At 42.5% G+C, this 25751-nt stretch overlaps 1 protein-coding gene across 3 annotated transcripts in view; it reads left to right on the top strand.

Annotated features, from left to right (window-relative positions):
* Slc2a13 (solute carrier family 2 member 13) overlaps nucleotides 1-24992 on the top strand; it is a 297525-nt gene extending 272533 nt beyond the window's left edge. For 2 of the 3 annotated variants that reach the window (XR_012909606.1, XR_012909605.1), the window contains 4 exons: nucleotides 17525-17646; nucleotides 17761-17913; nucleotides 20469-21536; nucleotides 21615-24992. Coding sequence is in view for 1 of the 3 variants with exons in the window: in XM_075960405.1 (XP_075816520.1) it covers nucleotides 17525-17646; nucleotides 17761-17913; nucleotides 20469-20695 (502 nt within the window). In the remaining 2 variants the exon portion in view is untranslated. Of the gene's footprint in view, nucleotides 1-17524; nucleotides 17647-17760; nucleotides 17914-20468 lie in introns of all 3 variants that reach the window. The other variant, XM_075960405.1, reaches the window with a different exon arrangement.
* Nucleotides 24993-25751: the final 759 nt, after the last annotated feature.

The raw sequence follows: 25751 nt of genomic DNA, 5'->3' as shown, positions 1-25751 counted from the left end.
GCATTTTCCTCCCCATTATTTGGTGACACCATTCAGATTTCTTCCATATAATTATATATTTTAGGAAAAAGCTAGCATTGTGTTCTGACTATATTAGCCAGCATTCATATTTAACTCCTCTAACTGAAAGACCAGTCTGAATATAGATAATTTTCTTAGGTATGTAGTATCCTAGCATTTTAGTGGCTAGGTGCTACACAGTTTCAGAAGGTACATTTTTTTTCTTTAGCAGTCTCTGGGTTCATATCTTCAGCCAGCTTACTATTAAACAAATATTGCTATTGAATGGAAATAGAAAAGGAAATTGGGGCTCATAAATCACTACATTCTTAAACTCTGATGGAATTGACAGCTCTACCTATTCTATCATGGACAGCAAAACTTATATAGTTCACTTAGGAGAAAGTGTGTGCTCCCTTATAACAATAAGAAAATATAAACTAGGTCTTAAGTGTTTCTGTTCGCCTGACATCAAGATTCATTTATTTACTCATGAATTAACATGTTTTATCTTTGACACTTGCTATTTTTTATTTTCAGGCAGAAATATATCATATGTTCAAAGATGTTTGTATTACTTAATTGTGAACATATTCACAATTATAGAAAAGCATGCTTTGGTTACCAAAGAGAAGGCCAAGAAAGTATAGAGATAAACACACTTCATTCCTGAAATAAGTAAGCAAAGTAAGTGGGAATTAAAATTCCAGATGGTAAAATCCACCTCCCGGACACCTCTGCACATTCAGATATGCTGATTTCCACTTCAGCTCCTTGCTACTGCCCTGTGGCAACACCCCACTCCAGTGGTCCAGAGCTATCGTGACCTCTCCATCTCTTGTCGGTGCCTACAAATAGCTTTGTGTTGTTTACTGTGTGTGCATTGAGAAATGTAAAAAACACCTCTTACCTTCCAGGTTCCCTTTTGGATCTAATTATTTTAATTGGTGTCTAGTTTGAAGTCATGGTTATTCAATATTTATTTAACTTATTCTGTTTTTTTATTCTCGTACCTTTGATAAAATATAGATTTATTTATTGAAATGAAGATTCCTTGAAGTTACTACCTTCAACATCTGCTCTGGACTACAAAAATATATGCTAATTTATACTACCAATATAGGGCAGTTTGTATTCCTGTTCATTTTGTTCTGAGACTTGCTGGTAGATAAAGTAGTCTTCTGCTACTTTGTCAAGTAGGAAAATGATGAATTTGGACTAGAGGGGCATCTGGGGTGGCACAGTCTATCAAGCAAGAGCTTGGCATGGGGTTCAGTCCTCAGCACTCGAACAAGAAGAGGAAAAAAAAAGAAAACGATAAGTTAATTTTAAATTGTCTATTGAGCCCAAGTGTGTTTGTGTTGTTTAATTACAGTGAGTGCACTTGGGGTTATGGCCGAGCTCCTGGGCCACTGGTGATGGCATAGAGAGAGGAAGCGGACCCAGCCAGGCTATGCGGACTCTTCGCCCAGTGAAATCAGGATTCTTTATAGGAGGCTAACTGGCCTAGTAGATGTGACATGATTTTCTGCAAACCAGGAAGAGATCAGCAGGAAAGATGGACAGTGAATTACTTTTCTCATTGGCTCTGACGAAAGCAGCTTAAGGAAGGAAGGGCGTCTTCTGGCTTACAAATTGAGGGTGCAGTCCACCGTGTGTGGTGGCGGCAGGAGCGTGCAGCAGCTGGGCAATGGCACCCACAGTCAGAAAGCTGAGGGAGGCGTGCTGTTTTGCCAGTCTTTCTCCTTTCCATCCAGTTCAAGACTCCAGCCTGTGGAATATACGATCAGGGTAGGCCTTCCTTCTGCAGCTAAAACCTTCCTGGAAATGTTCTTCTAGGATACAGCCAGAAGTGTGATTTCACAGGTCAGGCTGACCATGAAGATTAACCATGAGAGGTAGATTGTCAAACAGCTGTTACACTGTTTAGAAAAGTCGAGATGAGTCTTGTCAGTCTGTTTCATTGTTGACAGTCGTTGAGGCGTTTCATAGTGTCTAAGAACCGGGAGGAAAGAGGACCACGGTTAAAGTGCTTGCCTGTGAAGCTACTGTGTTTACCCTGTAGTAAACCGAGACAGAAATGTGCCCATGCTATACAGGTGATGGCTTCATGACATTGACTTTCTGCCTGCTCATCACTTAGAAAATTCTTATATTAGTAACTAATATTTGAAATACTACTTATATTTGAAATAATATCTGAGACTTTCTAGATGTATTTTCTAGTAACTTCTAGGGGAATTTTTTTAATTCCTTGCTGACATAACTACATCGAGAAAATCACAATGTAGCTTCGTATTTTAGCCCATTATTAGAAACTGCCAGGCCCTGTTATTACATCTGAATGGCTGTTCTGCTTGTCATACATCAGCTGCCTCAAATGAATTTTCTAGTTATTGAGATCACTATTTGATATTTCCAGCTCACGTAAGCACCCTTTCCATTCTACTTATGGACTTGAGTTTAGGATCAAAACTGATCCTGAGTCAGAAGAGTGTGTGGAAGCCAGAGGCCCGGCTCTGCTGACAGGCTCTCCTGTTACCCTCACGTTCTGAGAAGCATTGTGCTCCACTCACCTTAGCTAGTGACTTTGGCGCATCATTTGGTGTAGAAAGAATGCTAACTTGGGAGGTCTGAGACAGTTTTCATCCCATCCCTGTTTCCATCTGAATTCCACAAAAGCGAAGCACTCTGGAAAGAGGATTCCATACATACCTGAGCCAAGGGGATCGCGATGCTGAAAGAGGAAAAGTAGAATAGGGTTCAGATGACTTAACAATAATTAATTGTGAATGTAAATTCTATGTTTTCTTGACTTATTCACTATTTTTCTTGCATAAAATGCATCCATTTTGCCAAACATTGTATATTGTCCAAGATGGCAGAGCAACATGAGTAGCAAACAGTGTATCTGATGCAAGGCCCCATTTAGCAGCATCTCCAGAGACCCAGGCAATCTCAAATTGCCAAGGCTTCCAGAAAATGTGTATGTATCAATTTAGGGATATAGGTCTCATCTTAAGTATTTCATAAGGAAGACTGTAACTGTTTGAAATACCATTAGGATTAAGAAAGTAGAGTAGCCAGGAAATCAGATATAGAGCATAAACAATGTTGCCTTTGTCTCAGCTACAGCGTGGAATGACTTCTAGCAAGATGCTCTCAGGCACCAGGGTCTGGGCAAAAATGGTACATTGGAGTCCTCTAGCCCCCGCACTGGATGCCAGCAGAGGGCAGTGCTGCAGAAGATTGGGTTGAATTAAGCCTGTGCTCTGAGATTCTGGGCAAGCCAGTTAACCCCAGGGGACCTCATTTTCATTATAGTAAAGTGATTGTGCCAGACGCAGTGTTCTGATTTCCCTTCCTCTGCCATAGATTTCTGGTTTTGTTTGATGACCTATCTACTTAAGCCCACTGTATTTCTCATGACTCATAGATCTCATAGTGCATAAGAGAACTTGAGGCTGTTATCTGGAGGACAGGACGACACAGGGGATTGAACCCAGGCTTCGTATGTTTATGCATGTTGTATCACAGAGCCAAACCTTCGGCCCCACAGTTCCTTTTGTTAAACTTGTCCCCACCTCCGCGGAAATGGGCGTGGCTCCTTTTCACTTAGCTTCCTTTGTATGGCTGGCTGATCATAGAGAGAAATGAAAAGATGGGGGTGTTAGGGAAGGAAAACCTGCAGCTGAATAAAAGAAATAGGTTGCTTTTCCTAAGCAGCAAGCAAATGGATTCTGAATGATTCTCAGAGGGCTTCCAGAACATACGTCTAGTCGGGTACAGCAAAGTTGGGGTAAGTAGAATGCCCCCAAGGAGTCAGTGTGGGAAAGGCATCTTGGTGCAGCGGTAGAGATTTGTGGAACTGTCAAACACTCCCAGGAGCTTCTAATGTATTGTAAGTTACAGTGAGTGCTCTATTATAAACTTAGCCACCATTTTCTTAAAATTTTGAGATGCTGAAGTTCTTCAGTCTGTGGCTATTATACCTGGAGAGATATGCCTATTCACCCTAGTTAGGGCACCTTCAACAGACCAAAGAAACGATTCCACAAAATCTTCCTTAGTGATCCAGTCAGTTTGTTGAACTTATTTACAGCATTATAGGCAAGAAGTTGCTTACAAGAGCATGGATGCCTCAAAGGTAGCTGGACCACTAAAAACCCAACACAGTATAGGTGCCTCAATCGGAGTCACAACTTAAATCTGCAGTGCCAGGAATGATCTGGGGGAACTGAAGGATGGTGATCCATGTCTATAACTTTATACATGAGGAGGAGGGGCATAGTACCTTCCTGAGAGGGACCATGGAACTGTGAAACTCCCTGTTCTCTTGGGTGGAGGGGAGGCCCTGGTTCCTGTGTAAGTCATAGAAATTACTTGGAATCTCTGTATCAAAAGGAGGAGTTGAGCCTGTTACCACCATATCCTAAAAGAAACAAATTTTGTGTTAAAAAATACATCATTCTAAGAAGGGTCTCAGGATCAAACACCTTCCAGTTCTTAAGGAGGTAGTGCAGTGCAGTATTCAAGCAAACTAAAGGTAAATTTCCCATGATCCTAGGGGAGATAAGAGGAAAGGGACCCTGGGGGAAGAAAGTGTCGCTGGTGCCTACATGCAGAATCCTACAGATACTCCAATAGCTTTGGAGTGTCCCCTCCTCCACCATGCTACCAGGCATCTGCTCTGGTTCTCTGGGTGCAACCTACAGTAGGGCTAGCAATACTAGATTGAGCTCCTTGCCCTTCTGGACTTTTTCCTTCCCTCCCTGCTCGGGTTTGAACCAATCATCTGTGCTGTTCACTACTGGCCTTTAAGTCCCTCTGATGAGCATCTCAGAGCTTAATTCTTTGACCTCAGTGAAGTAGGACCTCTGCCTTAAGTATCCCCAAAAGGAAAGTATGAGCTCTTGGGGGTGCTAAGTTCGGACAGCAGGCTTGCTTACATGATGGTTTTGGCCCTCTTGCCAAGATTGCCATCCTGGTTAAAGAGCAAGTAAGCAGTCTTATCTTATGGCATTTACTTATTTGTTTTAGTAGCATCATGTTCAGAGCAATGTCTTACCACCTATGAGAATAAACCATGCCTTTAGGCCTGGAACTGTCTACAAGAAACAAACAAACAAAAGATAAGAGTGTGTAGGATGTGGCAAACTAGAAGGAAACAATGCATGGGAAGAAAGAGATCCAGGAAGGGGTGTGGTGGAAACCAACTAGAGTGGGGGCCTGACCTACAATGTACTGAACCCCCATATTCAGCCCCTAGACAGCTGTTAGCCAAGTCTCCCTCCCTTCAAGCTGTACCATGGCTTGCACCTCAGTTCTCAGCATCTGGACCCATTGGGCTCTAAGTTCATACTTTCAATCCCTGTCCCCACCAGGGATTATCTGGGTCGCTGGCAAAAGGAGCACACAAAACAACTGAACATTAGGATCCTGGGGTAAAACGTGCTACTGGCTTGCATCAGCACCTTCCACTCAGCACATCTTCCTGTATTTGGATCCAGTCCCTCCCTCTCTGTGACCATGGGTCTAACTAAGACATATGTGGGGCCTGAGACCAGGAGTGTCTCAGAGAGAGTACCTTGGTGCACAAAGGGCTTGGGCATGAGCTGTCTAGAGCCGAAGTCTGCCAATCCTTATGGATCTCAGGAAAAAAGAAGACAAAAAATGAAGTAGATATAGGAGAAAGAGATGATATTGGGGAAGCCAGCAATTATATGTGCTGTGGATTCAATGCTTCCTCATAGATGCCACCACATTGGCATCATGGTTACTGTCACTTCCATGTTGCCATATTGGTATAATGACTATGGACCACATAGGCAGTGCTGTCCTTGGCAAACTCAGATAACTGGCACCCACCAGTGACCACTAGACAGACATGGTTGCATCTGGCAGGCTGCCTCTGAGGTATGTGCCATGCTTTTTTTTGTCATGAGTTGGGGGAGTCATTGGAACAAGGACTGAGAACAATCCTAACCCACAGCTACATCCCACATTCGCAATAGAAGGAGAAATGGATTGGATCCAGTTGCCTGAGCTGCTATCAGAATCTCAGCTGCACCCCCCCCCACACACACACACACCTGCTTGGTGAGGTCTCCTTGAGCTGCCAAGGTAAAAATGAAAGAAATAGTGGAAATTGGGAAGATAGATGTGCTTGCTAAAGCAGAAAAGGAAGCAAAGTCTTCTAGGCTCCTTTATGGTGGCCCTGGAGTGAAGAGAAGTTTTCAGAAGATTAGAACTATAACCCTCACCTCCTGGCTCCCTGGCTTTACCATACCATTATAGGTGTTTAGTATGGTTCAGTGAGCATCTGATGAAATTTTCAGGTCCTTCTGCCTGGAGACCAAGAATTGAAAATATGAATAGAGGTCAAAGCGGAGACAATTTTTTAAGAAAGAGAGCACTTCTAAGGAAGGAAGTGGACCAGGGCTGACTTTTAAAGGTCAAAGACTCAATGATGTTTCTTCCCAGAAGACCAAACCCTTCACAGCTCGCTTATGCAGCATAGGCTGTTTGTGTGCACGCTTTGTTTGTTCCTTGGCAACCTTGATGCATGAAGTTTTCAGTCTCTCTCCCTGGCTCGTTTCTTCTGTATGAGAATTTAACCTCACTCTCTGCCTTAGCAAATGAAACCAGAATTACTGGACCAATTATCACTGTATCCTCCTTGGCATTCTGTTCTCATTTGTCTACCTATGTTCTGTGCACTTATTTTTCATATTCAGAGTGTATGAACCGCTGATACAAATCACTGATGCTAGGGTTTATCTATAAAACTAACATAAATGAAGGAAAAGAAAAAAAAAACCTTTAAACTCCAAGTCTCTAATGCTTTGATTTAGTTGCTCAGGAATCCTAAAGGTCATCCTTTTACTAGAAAGGAAAGTAGTTCAGGAAAGCTGCCATCCCCCCCCCAAAAAAAACGTGCCTTTATGTAACAATCCTATGCAAGAAAAGTACAAAACCAAGTACCAAGTGGCAGATGAGGCAATAGGGAATCCTCCATGCTTTCTTTCACATGGTATGCATGTCATAACTAGGGGCTCATAGGGAGGTCTTCTGCAGCTCTGTAGTTTAAAAACTATACGGCTCCTGTTAACATAAGGGATTCTGGGTTTTTGGTTTTAGGTTCTTTTGTTTTCCTATTATGGTGGCTAGAGTTAGTGTGATATCATCAGTCACTTTTGGACCAGGAACTTCCTAGTGCTTTCCATGGGATGCTCAGAAGTTAGTTAGGCTGGGGGAGTGCTTCTGTGCTTGAGAACTGCCGTGCTTACTTTTCTTCTGCTGTAACAAAGCATCGTGACCAAGGCAACTTACAAAAGAGAGAGTTTATTGGTATTGCAGCTTACAGTTCCAGAGGCTGAGTCCAATACCATGATGGCGGGAAGCCTTGCAGCAGGAGAACAGGCATGGTGCTGGAGGAGTGGCTGAGAGTTTACATCTGATCCACCTGCACAAGTCAGAGAGAGAAATCGGGAAATGGTGTGGACTTATGAAACGTCTCAGTGACACACCTCCTCCAACAAGGCCACACCTCCTAATCCTTCCCAAACTGAGCCACCAAACACCAACTATTCAAACATGTGAGTCTTATGGGGGCTGTTCTCATTCAAATCACAAGGCACTTGCTGCTCTTGCAGAAGACCCAAGTTAGGTTTCTATCACCTACATTGGGAGGCTCATGTCTAGCTCTCATTCGAGATCAAGGTCCACACCACCATCCTGTGGACTCTGCAGGTTCCTGAACTCATGTATGTATAGCCCCTGACACCCCATAAACATACATATGCATAGTTAAAAATGAAACACAAAGAAAGATGCATTATCACTGTCATTTGATTGCTTGGCATTTTCTTTTTTTCTCAGATGAGAATGAATGACATCTTTTACTGGGAGACACTCTCTGCTCCCTTAGTCACCATTTTCAAATGATGTGTCACCTCATCATATATTCCCACAGGTAAAAGAACTCTCAGAGCTAACCTCTAACTTTGAGGCTGGAGCTTGGTGATGTTGTCCCTAGACTTCCCACTCCCGAGGCAGGAATAGGCAAAGCATACTTTATTCGTGATCTACGGTAGGCAGTCAGCAAAGAAAGTGTGTCCCAGCACCCCAGCAGAGCAGGAAATATCTCACACAGGCCAGAGCAAGTCAGTGACGGCTGAGTTACTGCTCAGCGGTGAGCAGCTTGGATCCCACAGTTCCTCCGCACCAGAAATAAAACCAGAATGTCACCACCCACCGCCCCCAGTGAGTACCCTCCTGTCCTGCCCCAAAGTTGATCCAAGACGTTTTCCTCCTTGGGGAAGAGAGCAAAGTTCTGTGGTTTCCGATGAAGAAAAATGTGAAGTTCCGCTTTTTAAATAGATGTGTTTTTTTTTTCCTGTCCCCTTCAGTACAAAACGTGATTAAGTTAAATGAATTTGCTGCAGCGGTAGAGGAACGGTACAGGAAGTTTGTCTTGTGGCGGGGACAGGAGTGCGTTCTCGAGAGTAGCTGTAGCCAGAGCAGTTGTGCCCTGCTTAGCTCCTCTGGTGACTTCTTTGGTTTAAAACTGCCTAGCAGACTGGGGAGAGAGTTGTTCAACCTTCAGGGAGAGTGTTGAAGGCCCGTGGCTCTGACTGGAGCAGGGAACCATCACTGATGCGTTTGGGCCACATTAGGTTTCTGTCTGCTCATTCTGCTGGCAAATACACATTCTCACATGACCGGAATGAGGTATCACTTTATTCTTAATCACTATTTTTAATTTTACTACAAAAGAGTGGGCTTCAACGTGACATGTTCCCGTGTGAGCGTTATTGTACAGGGCTCCACCCTTACGTCCTCTTCCCGAGAGACCACTGTTCTTTGTCCCCCACACTCCCCCTATGCAGCTTAGCATCTTTCTTGATTTTGCTCCAGGATGGCATGGGCACGAGACCTCAACAGCACGGCTTCTGCTCTGCCCATGTCTACCTGCTTGTTCTCCTCAGGAACATGCGGTCGTGCCAGCCGTGGCTAGGACTGGTCTGCGGAGCAGGGGCACGCTGCCCTGTGGTGTTTGGGACACACATCTTAGTTCTGCGGTTGAAATGTCTAGTGTCTGCGCTGTGAAGGTCAAGAGTGATATCACAGCCTTAATCATCAGCTTGTCTGCATGCTGCTGAGTGTGTCTACCAGGAGGGAGCTCGGCGCTCTCCTGACAGTCACCCGAGGATGATAAGGAATGACAGGGTCTCTCTGCCCCGTTACAGCCTGTGCTGCCCTGGCAAGCACACAGTTCCCGTTAAAATACACAGACCATGGGCAAAGCACTGTGGTGAGAAAAATAGCAAGTTGAGGTTTTCAGAAAAATATCCATGATTTGTGAGCATCCCCTCCCCAGCAACTTGCCTGTCTGCCCCTCCCCCCAAGCTTTTCTGCCTGTCCGCTCCCCACCCTGCCCCCCTGGAACTTGTCTGCCTGAAGCCTTTCTGTATTGTTTTTTCTTCTTTCTCTTTGCTTCGTTTCCTTCTTTATTATTTTCTTACAGGTCGGATAACTCAGAAGCTTTTGTCTCAGGTGGGAAGTTAAGGTGGAGAATATTGATTTGGGGGTTTTTGTCAGCAGATGCCAATGGCTGCCTTCTGCTCACAGGTCTGCAGAGATACACGTCTCATTCATTGCGCAGTGACCACTCAGCTCCCCAGAGAGCCGTGATGACCAGAAGTTAAGATTCTTTTGCAGGAAAACAAACCACTGTTCTTTTGGGAGACAATTACCTATATCGTGTGTGTGTGTGTGTGTGTGTGTGTGTGTGTGTGTGTGTGTGCTCAATCCTTATCAATTTGTGCTTCATTCCTGTGCTCCAACTTACTCTTCCTTCTACTGCAGCCGGCCCGCAGGAACCCCACTTCCTGTCTCCTTCTACCCACCTCCCTTCTCTGGAGGCTCTGCAGGAGCCCCACTTCCTGTCCCCTTCTACCCACCTCCCTTCTCTGGAGGCTCTGCCCTTTGGCGCTCACCCAGCTTTGCTCCTCCCCACCTCTCTTCTTAGCCTCCCCTTCCAGCCTATCTGTATTCCTTTGTGTGAGCCCCCAAGCCACAAAAAAGCACTTCCCACCAGGAGTCCTCAGTGACACCCATGGCTGCAGGCCCAGGTAGATAATTTTCACTAGCCTCCCTGCCTCCATTCCATTTCTCTAGACTTAAGGTTAATCCTGTAGCAGCCTACCCACAGGTCCACCTCCTCCCACCTACTGCAGTTACAAGGAACTCTTCCTCTGGCTGGGGATCCAGGATCTCCTAGCTCTTCTCCATGACCCCTCTCAACTTTTCTTCTAGCCCAAGCCCATTCCTCTGTGTCCCCCACAAAAGGACCCCCTACCAGACACCAAATAGCGACCACACCTGCTTAGGATCCAGAGGGGACAACAGCAATCAAAGAATGGAATACCCACCCAATAATGACAAGACCAGATATATCTATATAATGAAACACCTCAAACATCATAACACTAGATGCCTAGATCCCAGCTCAAAAACACAAGCGTGAGCAGCCGAGACAATGTGCCTCCTCTGGAAGCCAATAACCCTATGGCAGTGGGCCCTGAGACATGTAATGTCACTGAAGCACAAGACAAAGACTTCAAGATAGCCTGCATTATTATATAAGGACCTTAAATAGGACATGAATAAATCCCTAATGAAGTCGGTGAAAATACAAATAGTGGAATTTCAAAACACAAAAATTAGAAATAGAATCATCAAGAAAACTCAAACTAAGATAAAACTGAAAATGAAGAACTTAGGCTGCTACACAAAAAGCCTTAGAGGTAAGCTTTGCAAAGAGAATGCAAGAACTGCAGGAAAGAATTTCAATTCTTGAGGACAACGTAGAAGAAATAACTCCATCAAAAAAAAATTCAGGCACAGAATATCCATAAAATCTGAAACACTATGGAAAGAACAAACCTACAGATAATAGGGATAGAGGAAAAAGAAGAAACCCAGGTCAAAAGCACAGAAAATATCTTTTAACAAAATCATAGAAGAAAATTTCTCTAATCTAAAGAAGGAGGTGCCGATTAAAGTACAAAAAGAAGATAGAGCGCAAAATAGAACCAGAAAAGAAATTCCCCATAGCATATATTAATCAAAACACTAAATGTGCAGAACAAAAAAAGGATATTAACATCTATAAAGGAAAAATACCAAGTCACATATAAATTCAGAACTATTAGGATAACACTGGACTCTGGATGGAGACTCTAAAAGCCAGAATGGCCTGTGCAGATATTCTACAAACTCTGAGAGTCCACATATGTCAGTCCAGACAAAACTATCCAACAAAACTATCAATCACAAATGGTGGAGAAAGTAAAACATTTAATGATAAAAGTGAATATAAACAACTACTATCTACCAGTTCAGTTCCACAGCTGGCACTAGAAGCAAAACTTCAATCTAAAGAGAGTAACCACACCCAAGAAGATACAAGGTTTAGATAAACATATAACAGTGTATCAAAATATGGGGGGACCCAGCCTGTAAAACAAATAAACAGGAATCAATAAAAACTGGTCATTGATAACTATCAGTGTTAATGATCACAATTCTTCAGTAAAAGTACATGATGTCCAGACTGGATTAGAAAACAGTATCCATCTTTGTGTTGCATCTAAAAATCCTGTCTCCAACGACAGATACCACCTCAGAGTAAAAAGATGGAAAAACCAAGTGGCCGCCCCAGAGGCAAGCAAGTATGACTTTTTAATATCTGGAAAAAAAAGACTTCAAAAATAATCAGAAGAGCTAGGGAAAGACACTACATACTCATTAAAGGAATGATTCACCAAGATGATATTGCAATTCTAGACATCTATGTGCAAAACACAAGGGTACCCGTGTTCATAAAAGAAACACTATTGCAGCTAAAATCACATATTGACCCTTGTGCTGTGATAATGGGTGACTTTAATGTCCCATGCTCATCCAAACAAAATCTAACGAGAACAGTGCTGGTGTTGGATGACATCATAAATCACATGGCCCTAACAGACATCTACAGAGCATTCCACCCAAATGCAAAGAATAGGTTTTCTTTCCAGCAGAAACTTTCTGAAAAATTGACCCAATGTTAGGACAAAAAGCAAGTATCAACAGATTTGGAAAATTAAAATAATATTTGGCTTCCTACCTGACCACCATGGATTAAAGGTGGATATCAACTACAGTAGAAAAATAAGAAAATATATAAACTCATAGAAGCTGAACAACTCACTACTGATGAAAAAAATAATTAAGACATAAATCAAGAGAAAAAAAACTTTCTAAAATTGAAGGAAGTGAAAATTCAACATAACCAAACTTAAGGTACACAATAAAAGTGTTTCTAAGAGGCAAGTTAACCAATCTGGAAACCCTAAAAATATTGATTTCTTAATATATATGACTACTAAACAATTCTTCACAGAAGTTAAAAACACAGTCTTCAACTTAATATGGAAACACAAAATATTCAGGATAGCCAAAACAACCCTGGATAATAAAAGACCTGCTGAAGGAATCACCATCCCAGATTTTGAGTTGTACTGAAATCTATATTAATAAAAACAAAAGGATACCTGTATTAAAACAGACACGTTCATCAATACGATAAAATGAAAGATGCAAATATAAACCCGAAGGTTTATGGACACCTAATTTTTGACAAAGAAGCCAAAACTACACTCTGTAGAAACGTATCAGTACATGGTGGTGGGCAAACTGGATGGCTGCCTATTGAAGAATCCAAATAGAGTCATACTTACCACCCTGCAGAAAGCTCAACTCTTACTGGATCAAGGACCTAAAACATAAGACCAGATGCCATGAATCTGACAGAAGACAAGTGTGGAATAGGCTTGAAATCATTGCCACAGGGAAACAGGTCTCTAAGTAGGACATCATTAACACAGGCATTAAGAACAACAATGAATAAATGGAACATCACAAAACTGAAAAGCGTCTGTATGGCAAAGGACACCATCTTTCAGGCAGAGTAGCAGCCTACAGACTGGGAAAAGATCTTACCAATTACACATCTGATAGGTGGTTAGGGTATAAAATATGTAAACAGCTAAAACCACTGAACATCAAGAAAACAAGTAATCCAATTACAAATAGGGCACAGAACTAAGCAGAGAGTTCTCAAAAAAAAAAAAAAGAAAGAAAAGAAAAGAAAGAAACCCAAATGCTTGAAAAAGACTTAAAGAAAAGCTCAACATCCTTAGACATTAGGGAGAGGCATATTCAAACTACTTTGAGACTTTATTTTACCCCAGACATAATGGCCAAGGTCAAGAAAACAAATAATAGCTCATGCTTGCTAAGATGCAGTGAAATGGAAAGCTTACTTATTGATGGTGCAAGGTCAGACTTGTATAGACACTATGGAAAGCAATGCAGTGTGGGTCCTCAGGAAACTGAGCATCAATCTACCTCAAGTCCAGCTCTGCCACTCTGGCGCATATACCCAAAGGACTCTACATCCTACCACAGATAGACTTGCTCATCCATGTTCATTGCCGCTCTAGTCATTATAGCCAGAAATTCAAAACTGCCTAGATGTTTGTTAATTGGTGAATGAAAATGTGGTATATTTACACAGTGAAATAATATTATATTTCATTTAAAATTGAAATTTACAGGGAAACATATAGAGCTAGGGGAAAAATCATTCTGAATGAGGTAATTTAGACCTTAAACCCCAAATATTGTATGCTTTCTCTGATGTGCATGTTACAATCAGAAGAGCCCCTGAGGCTTGGTACCTAGTAGGGAACTGAGTAAGAGAAGGATCTTCCAAGAAAAGGCAAATATAATATCTCGTTATGAAGAGACAAAGGAGAAACTGGAATAGGAGAATTAAATAGTGAGGGGGTGGGAGAGAAAGGTAAAGGAGGGAATGTGGAGAGGGGTTTACTAACACTGAAGGCCTTTTTGAAAATCTAGTGCCAGTACGAAGTTCCATGTTCACTGACGCGCATCCATGATTCTGAAAGGTACTCAGCACTCTACCGGAGAGAGGTGATGAGCGGCATCACCCAGCTACAAACCCTGTGGCCTACAACAGCAACCTGCCCGTTCCAGAAACTGCTACAATGATGGCATGATATTACAGGAGAATCAACCACTTCTTGATTGAACTTAAAGCTTTTTCTGTGATATGGAAGCCATATCTGACATTGCTAAAATGTCCAGGAATCTAGAAACATGTAGATCATGAGACGAGAAAACCTACTATTCTACCGTCTATAAAAGAACTGACTCCTGATGACATAAGCCATGCCCATAGATTAGTGCCTCACTCAGCCCACATCAGAGAAGCTTCTTATGGTATATGAGAATTAATACAGACAACCAAAGCTGAGACACAATTAGCAGAGAGTGAGAGACTTGGAGCAGTAAGGTATAAATGGTTTTATTTTTTAAATTGAATCCTTCCCTTCCCCTGCTCATAAAGTTACATGGAAGAAGATGTCACTGAGGGTGGGCTTTGAGGTTTCAAAAGCCCATGTCAGGCCCAGTGTCTCTGTCTCTCTCTGTCTCTCTCTGTCTCTCTCTCTCCTCTGTCTCTGCCTGCTGCCTGTCAATCAGGATGCAAAGCTCTCCGCTACTGCTCCAGCACCATTCTTGTCTGCTTCCCACCTTGGTGATCATGGGCTAGCCCTCTTAAAGCTGTAAGCAAGCCCCCAGTAAAATGCTTTCTTTTATAAGCAAGCGTTGCTTTGGTCATAGTGTCTCTTGACTGCAGTAGAACAGAAACTAAAACATTAGTTTTTGCTTATTTATTCTGATTTTCATTTTTTGTGTGTGTTTTGTGGGGTTTCTTCATGTTTCTTGCTTTGTTGTTGTTTCTTTTTATTGAAAAAAATTCATGTAACATATTCTGATCACGGTTTCCCCTTCCTGAACCTTTCCCAGATCCTACCCACATCCTCACCCACTCAATTTCATGCCCTTTCTTTCTTTCTTTCTTTCTTTCTTTCTTTCTTTCTTTCTTTCTTTCTTTCTTTCTTTCCCCTTTTAGAAAACACACAAACAGGCAAATTTTTAAAACGAGACTGAAATATACACACGCAAGTGCACACAGATACAAAACAAAACAGCACCTATAAGAATGCAAATCAGAGACCATAATATAAAGCAAAAGACTGAAAAGGCAAAGTAAGGTGAAAACAGAGCAGTATGAGAAAAAGGTTACAAAAATACCATTGAGTTCATTTTGTGCTGACCATCTTCTGCTGGGCAGGAAGCCTACCCTTAAGTGCGGTCTACATACCCAATGAGACTCCACTGGAGAAAACTAATTTTTCATTTAGAAGTGGATGCCAATTGAAGATAGCTTATTGGTTAGGGATAAGAGCCCATGTTTTTGTTTGTTTGTTTGTTTGTTGAGAGAGAGAACATGAAGTTTAGTGGCTAAGAGAAATGCCACAAGACTACTAACAATTTAGGAGATAAGGTTTAGGAATTAAAAAAAAAAAAGGCCGCATAAGTCAACTAGCATCTGAGTGGAGAATGCAGTGCTTCAGAATCTAAGCACCCCCGATTTTGGAGTCTGGCAGTGATAACATGAGAGGGTGTGGCATTTGAATAGCGGAGGTCTTATGAATCAAAGTCCACAGGGAAGAAGTTCCAAGGAAGAAGCTAAAGATGGCAGGAAGAGATGGCTGATAGAATGCAGGCCCAAGGAAGTACATGGAGCATGGGGAAGTACAGAACCCCTGAAGCCCCTCGGAAGGGTGACCAGAAGAGCTTGCCTCCATTTAAAAAGAACGTTCATGGAAAGTGAAAGAATAAAGAAACATAAAGGGGGAATTTTCAGGACTAGGAGAGAGTAGGGAATGTTAATTAAGGCTTCAGTTGACAAAAAGTTTATTGAACACCTCTGAGATAAGTAGATAACTCAGCAAAGAAGAAAATGGGGTATACAGTAAGTGTGCCTAGGAACAGAGAGGCTGTAGCAGAACTCCTAGGAGCCCAGGAGCATGGTCTCACAGCTTTACCAGCTCCAAAGTAGTGAGATATGGATGGTGTTCAGAGTGGTTGTGTCTGTAGGGCCAATTAAAGTGAAAAGAATTAAGCTCAGTTAGGCAGCCTGAGTCAAAGAGACTTCGCTTCATTGTTGGACACGGAAGAAGACATGCTCATCAGCCGTAGATGGCAAGAAGCAGGGACACAGGACAGAACTGCAAGTGCTACTTGCAATCATTTGTGATCATCCTTCATCTAGATGAGCCTGAAAATGCTAAGGTCTCTCCCATGTGTTACAGATGCTAGAACTCTGCTTCTGAAAGCAGGGTCCTTTTTTTTTTTTTTTTTTTTGGTTTTTTGAGACAGGCAGGGTCCTGACGTGACTGTGTAGCCGAATGCAGTGGGTTGACATCTTGGTGAGGGCACAGCCAAAATAAGCTGAGTCTAGACATGAGACCATGGGGGAACATTATCACCGACGGATGCTGGAGCAGGGGAACTACTTCCAAAGCCAAAGTGATGCTCTCCTTTATAACTGGAGCTTTCCCCCTGCCCACTAGTTCCCGAATAACCACTTCTGAGGTTTAATATTAATTACAAACTGTTCAGCTGATGGCTCTGGTTTCTTACTGAAATTAACCCATTTCTAATATTCTGTGTATTGCCAAGTACCCCGTGGCTTACTGGTAAAGCTCTGGCATCTTACTACTCTGGCGGCTGTTGGTGTCCCCCAGACGCTGCCTTCTTTTTCCCTGTATCTTTGCTTGGATTTCCTGCCTGATTCTATTCTGCCTGGCTTCAGTCCAAATCAGCTTCTTCAGTAACCAATGGTAATGGCACATAATCACAGCACACCAAAGTGTCACTCCTTAAACTCAGAAAGCCCAAGGTTTAGAGAGCCAGCGCCTAGTAACCCTCCACTAAGCGGTACGGAGCATGCTTAGTTTAAGGGCACAATTTTAAATGAAAATCTATTAGACACATTTAGAAGGGGTGTGCTTAGGTCAAAGTCATGGAGTGAGTATGTGAAAGGCAAAACACATGGACAGAAATGCCCTGAGCATGCTCAGCTTGCACCATTGAATTTTAGCCACACGAGGCTTTGGAGATGGGTGACCAGGAGTAGGCTCTTGAAAGGGCCTGCCCTCTTGGTCGCTCATAACCGCGTAGAGAACCTCTCCACCACAGTGTACTGGTACAGGACACGCTTGGGTGGCTCTGTCTAATGTAGCTTCGAGTTAGAAGTCAGGTCTTGTTCATGCTGTCTGGGTACAAAAGGAATTGCCTGGACACTCTGACATTGTATTAAGCTCTCGCTGTGTGCATCTCATCCACGCTATCCACCTCATTCTCAGTTAATGTGTTTATTTGCATATGGTCACGACAGGAGATCTCCAATTTCTGAGAAAAAGATTTTTACCTTTCTCCCCCCACTTAAAACACTGAGGAATTTCCAAGTACTTCCAACACAATCGCATTAAGTTCTATAGCCACATCCCATACCACTACATTAGTACTTGTTTTTCAGGTGTGACAACGAAACCAGGTTCAAAACAGAAGACGTGCACTGGGCCTACAGCTTCTGCCCCACCCCGTACTCCTGGACAGCGCTCCTGGGCCTGGTCTTATATCTTATCTTCTTTGCACCTGGTAAGTGGATGCTTTGTTACTTTTGCCCCGCGCTGTCCCCTCTTAGAAGAGGCTGGTTACTAGTTGTCATTCCACAGGGGATTTTTACTATAGTTTTAATGATTTACTTCCCAGGAATGGGACCAATGCCCTGGACGGTGAACTCTGAAATCTATCCTCTCTGGGCAAGAAGTACAGGAAATGCATGCTCAGCCGGAATAAACTGGATCTTCAACGTCCTGGTTTCATTGACCTTTTTACACACTGCTGAGAATCTTACATACTATGGTAAGAGCGTGGTTTTTTTTTAAATGTTCTCTCATTGTTATTTTTGATACTCTGTCCTTAGGGTACCCTATAATTTATGAGAGGGGCTATGTCATTCTATTTTGGCTCTTTGCAAATATCTCTATATAGCTTTCACCATCTCCAGGGGATCCGGGAAGTGTTTCTGAGAGAAGAGTTCTCTTTTCCTAAGCGTCTTGTCTCCAAGAGCCTATCTTATCCCCCATAATTCAAACCCTGAACCCCCCCCCAACCCTGCCAGGACAGAAGTCCTTACAGCACAGCTCTCAGTCTAACAAGGAAGCAAAGAAACGATGCCAAGACCATGAAGACAGGACTGATGAGATGTCCTTTGAGAGGGATGGAGCCCCACACCTCAGCAGCATTAGAGTACACCAGAAAGTAGCTCACCCATGTGGGACACTGTATCACTGAATCGTTTGTGCCACCCAGGACACCTTAGAGCCCAGCACCTACCACTTCCAGAAACAGGGACTTGACAAAAGCCTCCAAACAAAAATGCATGGAGACTGTGGCTTAAGGAAAACATTGGTAGGTAACAGCGCATGACAGAACTCCTTTGTGAAGCTACTTCAAACCTATGCTTACTAAAGTCAAAAGAGTTTTTTTTACTGTGTTTTTAACACACACACACACACACACAACTGCCTTGTCTGCATGACTTTATAAGCTGTGTTGATGTTTGTTAACTTGGCATAATGTTTAAAGGTGAAATGTAAAGTCATTGTTCTCACATCTCCTTAAGATCATGTGGTATATGATTGTCCGGTCCCCTCTTATTCCACCCCACCTGACCTCATCCCATGGTCTGGAAAAGGTTACTGACTGTCCCCACCCTTGCCACAGACCAGAAAGACCAACCTGGCCAGGGCTTGATTCATCTGCCTCTTACCTGGGGAATGGGAGAGCAAGCATCATGTTCACCTGTATAAGAAAGACAACTGCAACCAGGTGGTGGTGGTGCACACCTTTAATCCCAGCACTTGGGAGGCAGAGGCAGGCGGATGTCTGTGAGATCGAGGCTAGTCTAGTCTACAGAGCGAGTTCCCGGACTGGCACCATAGCTACTGAGAAACCCTGTCTCAAAAAACCAAAGCCAAAAAGAAAGAAACAAAGAAAGAAAGAAGGGAGGGAGGGAAGGAAGGAGGGAGGGAGTCTCTTCCTGTCATTCTTTTGGTGTGTTGTTTTATTTTGCCAGCCAAGACGAGAGATGTTTTCTTCACATGTTTCACTTCTATGCTTGTTTCTCTTTGACTGGAAATGCAGATGAGCCTAGCTTTCAGTCTGCTCTTAAGGAGATGACTTTCCCTCTCGGGTGTCTCTCCTGTGCCTGCTCCTAACTGGGGTTATATTATCTATGAACTCTTAAACTGTCAGTACTTTGAAGGTATTTCTTCTACTGAAATTGAAAATCATAAAGGAAAAACCATCTAGGAAATATGTAGGGAATAAAAGATGTCATCATGCCTCATCCACCTAGGCTTGCTGAGTATAGCTTGCTGACTTAAGCACCCCCAGGTAGTACCTGCGCCTACAGGTGTAATCTTCTTACAGCAAAGTAGAGTCCTCTGGTCTCATAGAACTCCCAGTCTACTGACAAGTAGCAAACGTTGTAGTGTATTAGTTGGGGATGCACAATGGAAAGGCAGAAGAAGGATGGAAGAGACTAAGGGATAGCTGGAACAGCAGAAGTGCCAGGGATGGTTCTTAAACACACGAATCCAGGGATGCTGAAAAGTGGGCATCCGTTGGTCATGTTGTTCCTAGATTTAGTTATTGCTTTTTTTGTGTGTATATGAGTGCCTGCATGGATGTCTGTGATCTGTGCCCGGTGCCTCAAAAAGGCCAGAGGAGGTGTCAGATGGCCCGAAACTGGAGTTACAGAGAGCTGTGAGCCACCATGTCGGTTCTGGGAGCTGAACCCTGGTCTTCTACCAGAGCAGCCAGTGGTCTTAACCACTAAGCCATCTCTCCAGCCCCTGTGGGTTATATCCAATGGGATCTCCCAGAAGATTGGCTATTGAGAAGGAGAGTTAAGTGAAAGGTTCAGGATGACGTCTAGACAGTGAGCATGAAGAACAGAAGAAGAGGCTCACCATGGGCTCCATCAATCCAGTAACTCAGCAGCAGCATCACTGGACCTGGTCCTGGAAATCTAGATCTCTCCTGGCCTTCCCTGCCTCTGAGAAGACAAGACAGACGTGCACATGTGTGTAGTAACAGGGCTCCCGGTTAGAATAATACTAAAGGGAGCGCTGGGGAAAGAGTTGGGAGAGAGCAATTCCCCGCAGCATGGAGTCTGAGACTTCCAACAAGAACTTGCCTCTGAGCCTGGCCTGTTCTGCTTCAGATTGCTCTAAAGTGATTTGAGTTTTGAACGGTTCATTGCATTTTAGTCACAGGACCAGAACAACCAGGTAAGGCAGGCTGGCAGACGTCATTGGGTTGCGTTCCATGCTCGTTAGACTCGACGTGGAATCAAGACTCTCCGACTTAAGTCCACACAGGGCTGTTCACTGTATTCTTTTCCCCTGCAGGAGCGTTCTTCCTCTATGCTGGGTTTGCAGCGGTGGGACTGCTGTTCGTCTACGGCTGCCTTCCTGAAACCAAAGGGAAAAAATTAGAGGAAATCGAGTCGCTCTTTGACAACAGGCTGTGTCCATGCGGCGCTTCTGACTCCGACGAAGGCAGATACATTGAATACATTCGGGTCAAGGGGAGTAACTATCATCTCTCAGACAACGACGCTTCTGATGTGGAGTAATTTTCAGCTGATGACATTTTAGTCACTGAATCGAGTGTGGGGAGAAGGCCAGCGCTCAGACACTGCCCTGCTCACAAGCTGAGTCTCCCCACAGTCCTTCCGAATGACTCCGTGTTCTAGAAGACTTGATGAGGAACTAAATACAACCATAGTGATGTTTATTTTCATAAGCAGAAATGCTAAAAAAAGAAAACCCACAGATTTTTCTTAAACAAATGTGTATAATCCCTTCCTGAGACAGTCTAAACATTACTGTTGTACCCAGTGACTTCAGTAGAACCCCTTTCTTCTAAGACCATATACAATTATTAGTAGCAATACAGTCAATGGTAATCTAGGCAGATTATATATGTATATTTATAAAGGATTATTTAAGATGACATAAAGGTATTTAATGCCAAAACAAGGCCTATTGACCCTAAATTTTCATACCAAGTAGTGGCTTTTCTATGATCGATCAATTGGTACAAAGTGAATTCCATTTACACACCCATCCACAAACTAAGAAGTCCTATAAGGACATGGCTGTCCCTCTCTCCTTTCGATTCCAGATGTTGGCTTCTGTCTCCAACACAGATACGATAATTTCTTCAGAGACTGAATACCCAGGATCTTTTGAACACTATCCAAAGCAGGCCCTCTAGGGGTTATTTTCATACTTTTTTGCATTGGTGATGAGTATATTTGCACAGATAAGCTAGCATGTTTTGATAAGTATATTTTATTGTCAAAGTGAGAAAGAGCAGATTTTTATATACCCCGACCCGTGCGTCTCAGTTGTGTGCACAGATGGAATGCGAGTATAATGGAGAGCGGTGGCCGGTCACCAGCTGTGCTCCAGGTGGCCGGTCACCAGCTGTGCTCCAGGTGGCCGGTCACCAGCTGTGCTCCAGGTGGCCGGTCACCAGCTGTGCTCCAGGGCCAGTTCAGCCCCACCAGACTCCGCACACTGTCACCCCCAGCCCCCTGCTGCTCTGTGCCTTCCTTGGTGTTAAATGACAGCTGCTGGCAGACTGGTTTTCTCTTTCCGAGACTCCAGAGGAAAGGAGGCAGTGGCAGAAACAGTTATTGACATTTAATTTAAGTCCTAGGCCTTCTTTCTCCACATGTTTTATTGGCTCTTCCAAAGGATGGGGGCATACCTCACTACTAATTACGTGTATTTTTCCCCTGAGAACATAAGCCAGTTTTAATTCTGTCTTCTTTGCTCATCCCTAATAATTTGCTACACAACCAAAATTCAGAGCTGTGTCTGTTTCTTTATCTCATATTTGGTTTGTTTTTTTTTCTTTGTCTGCTCTAAAAATTGAGATTTCTCCTTTAGAAAAGACGTGGATGGGTTCTAATGTTGCAGTCAGTAACGGTTGACTGACCTTTAGATATATCTCTCAAAGTATTGGGTGGTTTCTGTGTTCATTCAACAAAGAATTCCTAATTCTCACCACCCTACTAAGAGCTGCATGGCACAAGCAAAATTCCTTTGCTACAAAACCCATTTGCAGGTTCTGAAGCTATGGATGATCAAGGGACCAGTTGGGATCATCAGTTTGATGTTTCGCACGATGATTTAAACACTATTAGGTTCCATATCCAAGGGATAAAATGGAAAGATTTTTTCCAGCCTCTAAAACATTTATTCTTCTTCTAAAGTCTGACTTACTCTTAGAAAAATTCCCAAGCTAAGACTCTAGTGAAGGAAATTTATCCTCCGGTCAGCGGAGGTACTTACAGTCACTTCCGTGGCCTACAAATTCTTCAACCAAAAGAGAAAGTTCTCACTGTTTGGTTGTTTAATGTTATTTTAAAAATTAAATATGGTATTTTTGGAAAATTTTCTCTCAAATTAGGTGCTTTGAAATTTATTTATAGAGAATATTAGTACTGATGTTTCTCTAGCACAGAAGATATTATTTAATAGTATGTATTATTTGATATTCCCTATCACGTTAGAAGTTTCTTATCTCAATAGCATTTTACAAGATCAAATGAGCTATTATGTGGTATAGTTAGTGTATTATGGGAAGAAAACGATGAGCGAAGTTCTCCTTTTAACACGTATTTTTTTATGATTTGTTCAACTGGTGGCCTCAACTCTTCCCTTCATGGGCCACGTAGCCTTAAGCACACAGGTGTCTGCAGCTGGGCTGACACATGGGACCACACGTGACGCGAAGCGACCGCCAGTGTTGTTAGTCCTGAAAGCCAGGTGTGATCTGTTCTGGCTGACATAAAAACATGTCCATAAATTAACACAGTAATGGGAAATTGTCCACAAATCTCTCACCCCATTCCTTTCCTCATTTCTGAAAATTATTTGTTATTTATATAGTTACAATATTCCATACTTTTAAATTTAAAATACAAGACAGAGCAACCCATATAAGGAAGCTCCTCGATACTTGAAGAGGAGCCTTCTGTAATTCAGGTATGCTTTCAGACTTGGTGACCATTGATCGCACATTAAGAGTTCCATGGTGGAATTTTTCAGAGTTTTATTCTATTAAACACCTTGTATGTTTCTAGTGTCTCTGACCGGCACAGTCAACATATATTTCCTAGTATGGTTTCTATGTTATATAATTTGATCTGACACACTAAAATAGACAGACTAAGCATTGTACTTGCCGCTGTAATGATTGCTACACCTACTCAGTCACTATGTTAACCCTGGCTTTGGATATAAAGAGAGAAAATTTAAATAAAAGGTATTTCCTGGAGAATGACAGCAGAAACTTTTAAGTAAGATATCAGTGCAGCCCACTTTCAGATACAATCTTAGTACTTGCTAGATCCTCTAAAGTGAGAGATCGGGAAAAACACTGCTTTTGTGGATTTTTGCTGTCGTTTCAGTTTCTATTCAGCAGGGGGAAAGACCGGGAAAAACAAACTGACAACTTGCCCATTTACTTTATAATAGCAAAGTCAAATCAAAATGCATTGTGGATAATCCTAAATCTTGCGGCAGGGAGGTGATGTTTTAGATAGTGCTCCCCACACTTTAAAGCTGAGTGTAATATCTTTTTCAGCTATCAAGGTCAGACCGTTTCCCTAACTTGGAGTGAAAGAATTAGATGGTGCAACCAGGCCAAGAGTGTAGGATTCCTGGTACATGCTCTCTAGAAAACTATACTTACTACATTCTATCTTACGCTGCAAAGTTATAGGTGAAATTTATAGTTCAAAAGTAGCTACTGCCTATACAAGACTCAGCTGTGTTCTCTGAGTTCATTCTTCATGTCCTCCGGCCTCTGAATTTCTACCAGTCCTAGCGTCATGCACAGTAAGGTTGGACAGTTCCAGGTCCTTCAGTTCTCCAAGGCGAGTACCAATGCTGCCACCTTCTGGGAACTGCAATCAGTTGCAAATGCCAAACAGTGACCAATTCTGCTGTTCTTTGTATGCTGTTAGGGAAGAAAGTACTTATGTGCCAATAATCACCAGAGAGTCGCTTTATAAGTATTCACGTTTGGGAATACCAGGAAGTGTTTTATCATCATCAGACTGTGCTTGTGGGTACTGAGCAGTGTGATTCTCTAAATCTTCACATGTCCGGCATAGTCTATAGCACTTGAGTATCTGGTCAGCAGGATCTTCAATGCCGTTATTTACAGGTAATATTCACGTTTTCGATCATGGGATTGATTTCGTCATATTCATACAAACAGAATACGAGATGGACTGTGCAGATAATCAGTATTCAAACTTATGAATCTATACAAAGTTTTAAGATTTTTGCTGAATTCAACATTATCCCATTTCACTTAAAATTTAGACAGTATAATGTTAACTCTAGCCAAAGTAGAAATTTATGTCCTATATACATGTCTAGATTTTCTGGTGGCTCCTATACCATGTCTCACTTGATGTTACAGTACTGTTTGTAATAAATGTTCTAATTTCTACTTAGGAACTCTAAATATACATCTCTATTAAATCAGGAGTTTTATGCTTTTAGAGGCGTACGTATTTTGAGCTGTACAATTTAATTTTCTGAGTGCATGTTCTATACTGTTTAATACTTGACATATCTCAGCAAATATAGTCTTTTCATTCCTACCTGTGACATACAGACTATCTCATGAAAACTGCCATTGTCCCATTTACCAAATCATGCTAGCCTATGCTGTATCAAAAGTATGGTATATTTTATGGAGATTTAGTGATATACATGTAAATGTTTTTTAAGTTATTTTATTGAACTTCGATATTTACATAAAGTTACAATCTTTTTTTAAAGAAAGTGTCAGTGCCAGAACCGTATTTAAAAAAAATTATCAAATAAAGTCAAGATAACTCAGTCTCTTGTGCTCTTCACTTCTTTGCTTCTCATTTGGAACTTCAGCATCTGGGTTACATTGTGAACGCACCGCGGGAGCTGTTAACAGAATACTGTTTTTTATTCATTTGGTTTTTATGTTTTGTTTGCATGTGCATGGCTGGCGTCAGTGGAGGCCAGAAGAGGGCATCAGATCCCCTGGAACTGAAGTTACCGATGGTTGTGAGTGCTGGGAATTGCTTTGAAGAGCTACCACTGTTCTTAACCACTGAGACATCTCTTCAGCCCCCATATTGTCTTTTCTATCAAAAGGTTGAAAAGGGCAAAAATCTATTAACAACAATTGTCAAGAAGCCATTTGGCAGATATTCACGTTCCTGCAGGGTCAGTACCTGCTGAAATCACAATCTGTGCTCAGGTTTCCTTTCTCCTGACAGCTGCTTCTCTAGATTAGCCAATCCTGTAAAACCCTGCTGCCAGTCTGACCACTTTAGAGGGCAGCACAGTGCACTAGGAATAAAAACTCAGTTGACTTCCTCTGGGTAGACTTACCTGCCTTTTTAACCAGTGTAGCCAACAACATCTTTCTGCAGAAGTACAACCCACATTTGGGGGTGTGTAGTCATCTTTTGAGACAACTCCCACCCATTAGAGTGTAGCACCTAGCCTGGGCCTCTCTGTAATCACAGGTCTTGAAGACTGACACCTATCCCTCAATGTGAAGGCTGCTGCTTTGTTTTGGTAATTCTGGATATTGAGATAATCCCTGGTCCTAAATGT

The sequence above is a fragment of the Microtus pennsylvanicus genome, chromosome 2 (assembly GCF_037038515.1).
Source record: "Microtus pennsylvanicus isolate mMicPen1 chromosome 2, mMicPen1.hap1, whole genome shotgun sequence".
NCBI classification, from domain to species: domain Eukaryota; kingdom Metazoa; phylum Chordata; class Mammalia; order Rodentia; family Cricetidae; genus Microtus; species Microtus pennsylvanicus.
Note: the sequence above shows the minus strand (reverse complement) of the source record. Positions and strands in the feature narration are given on the sequence as shown.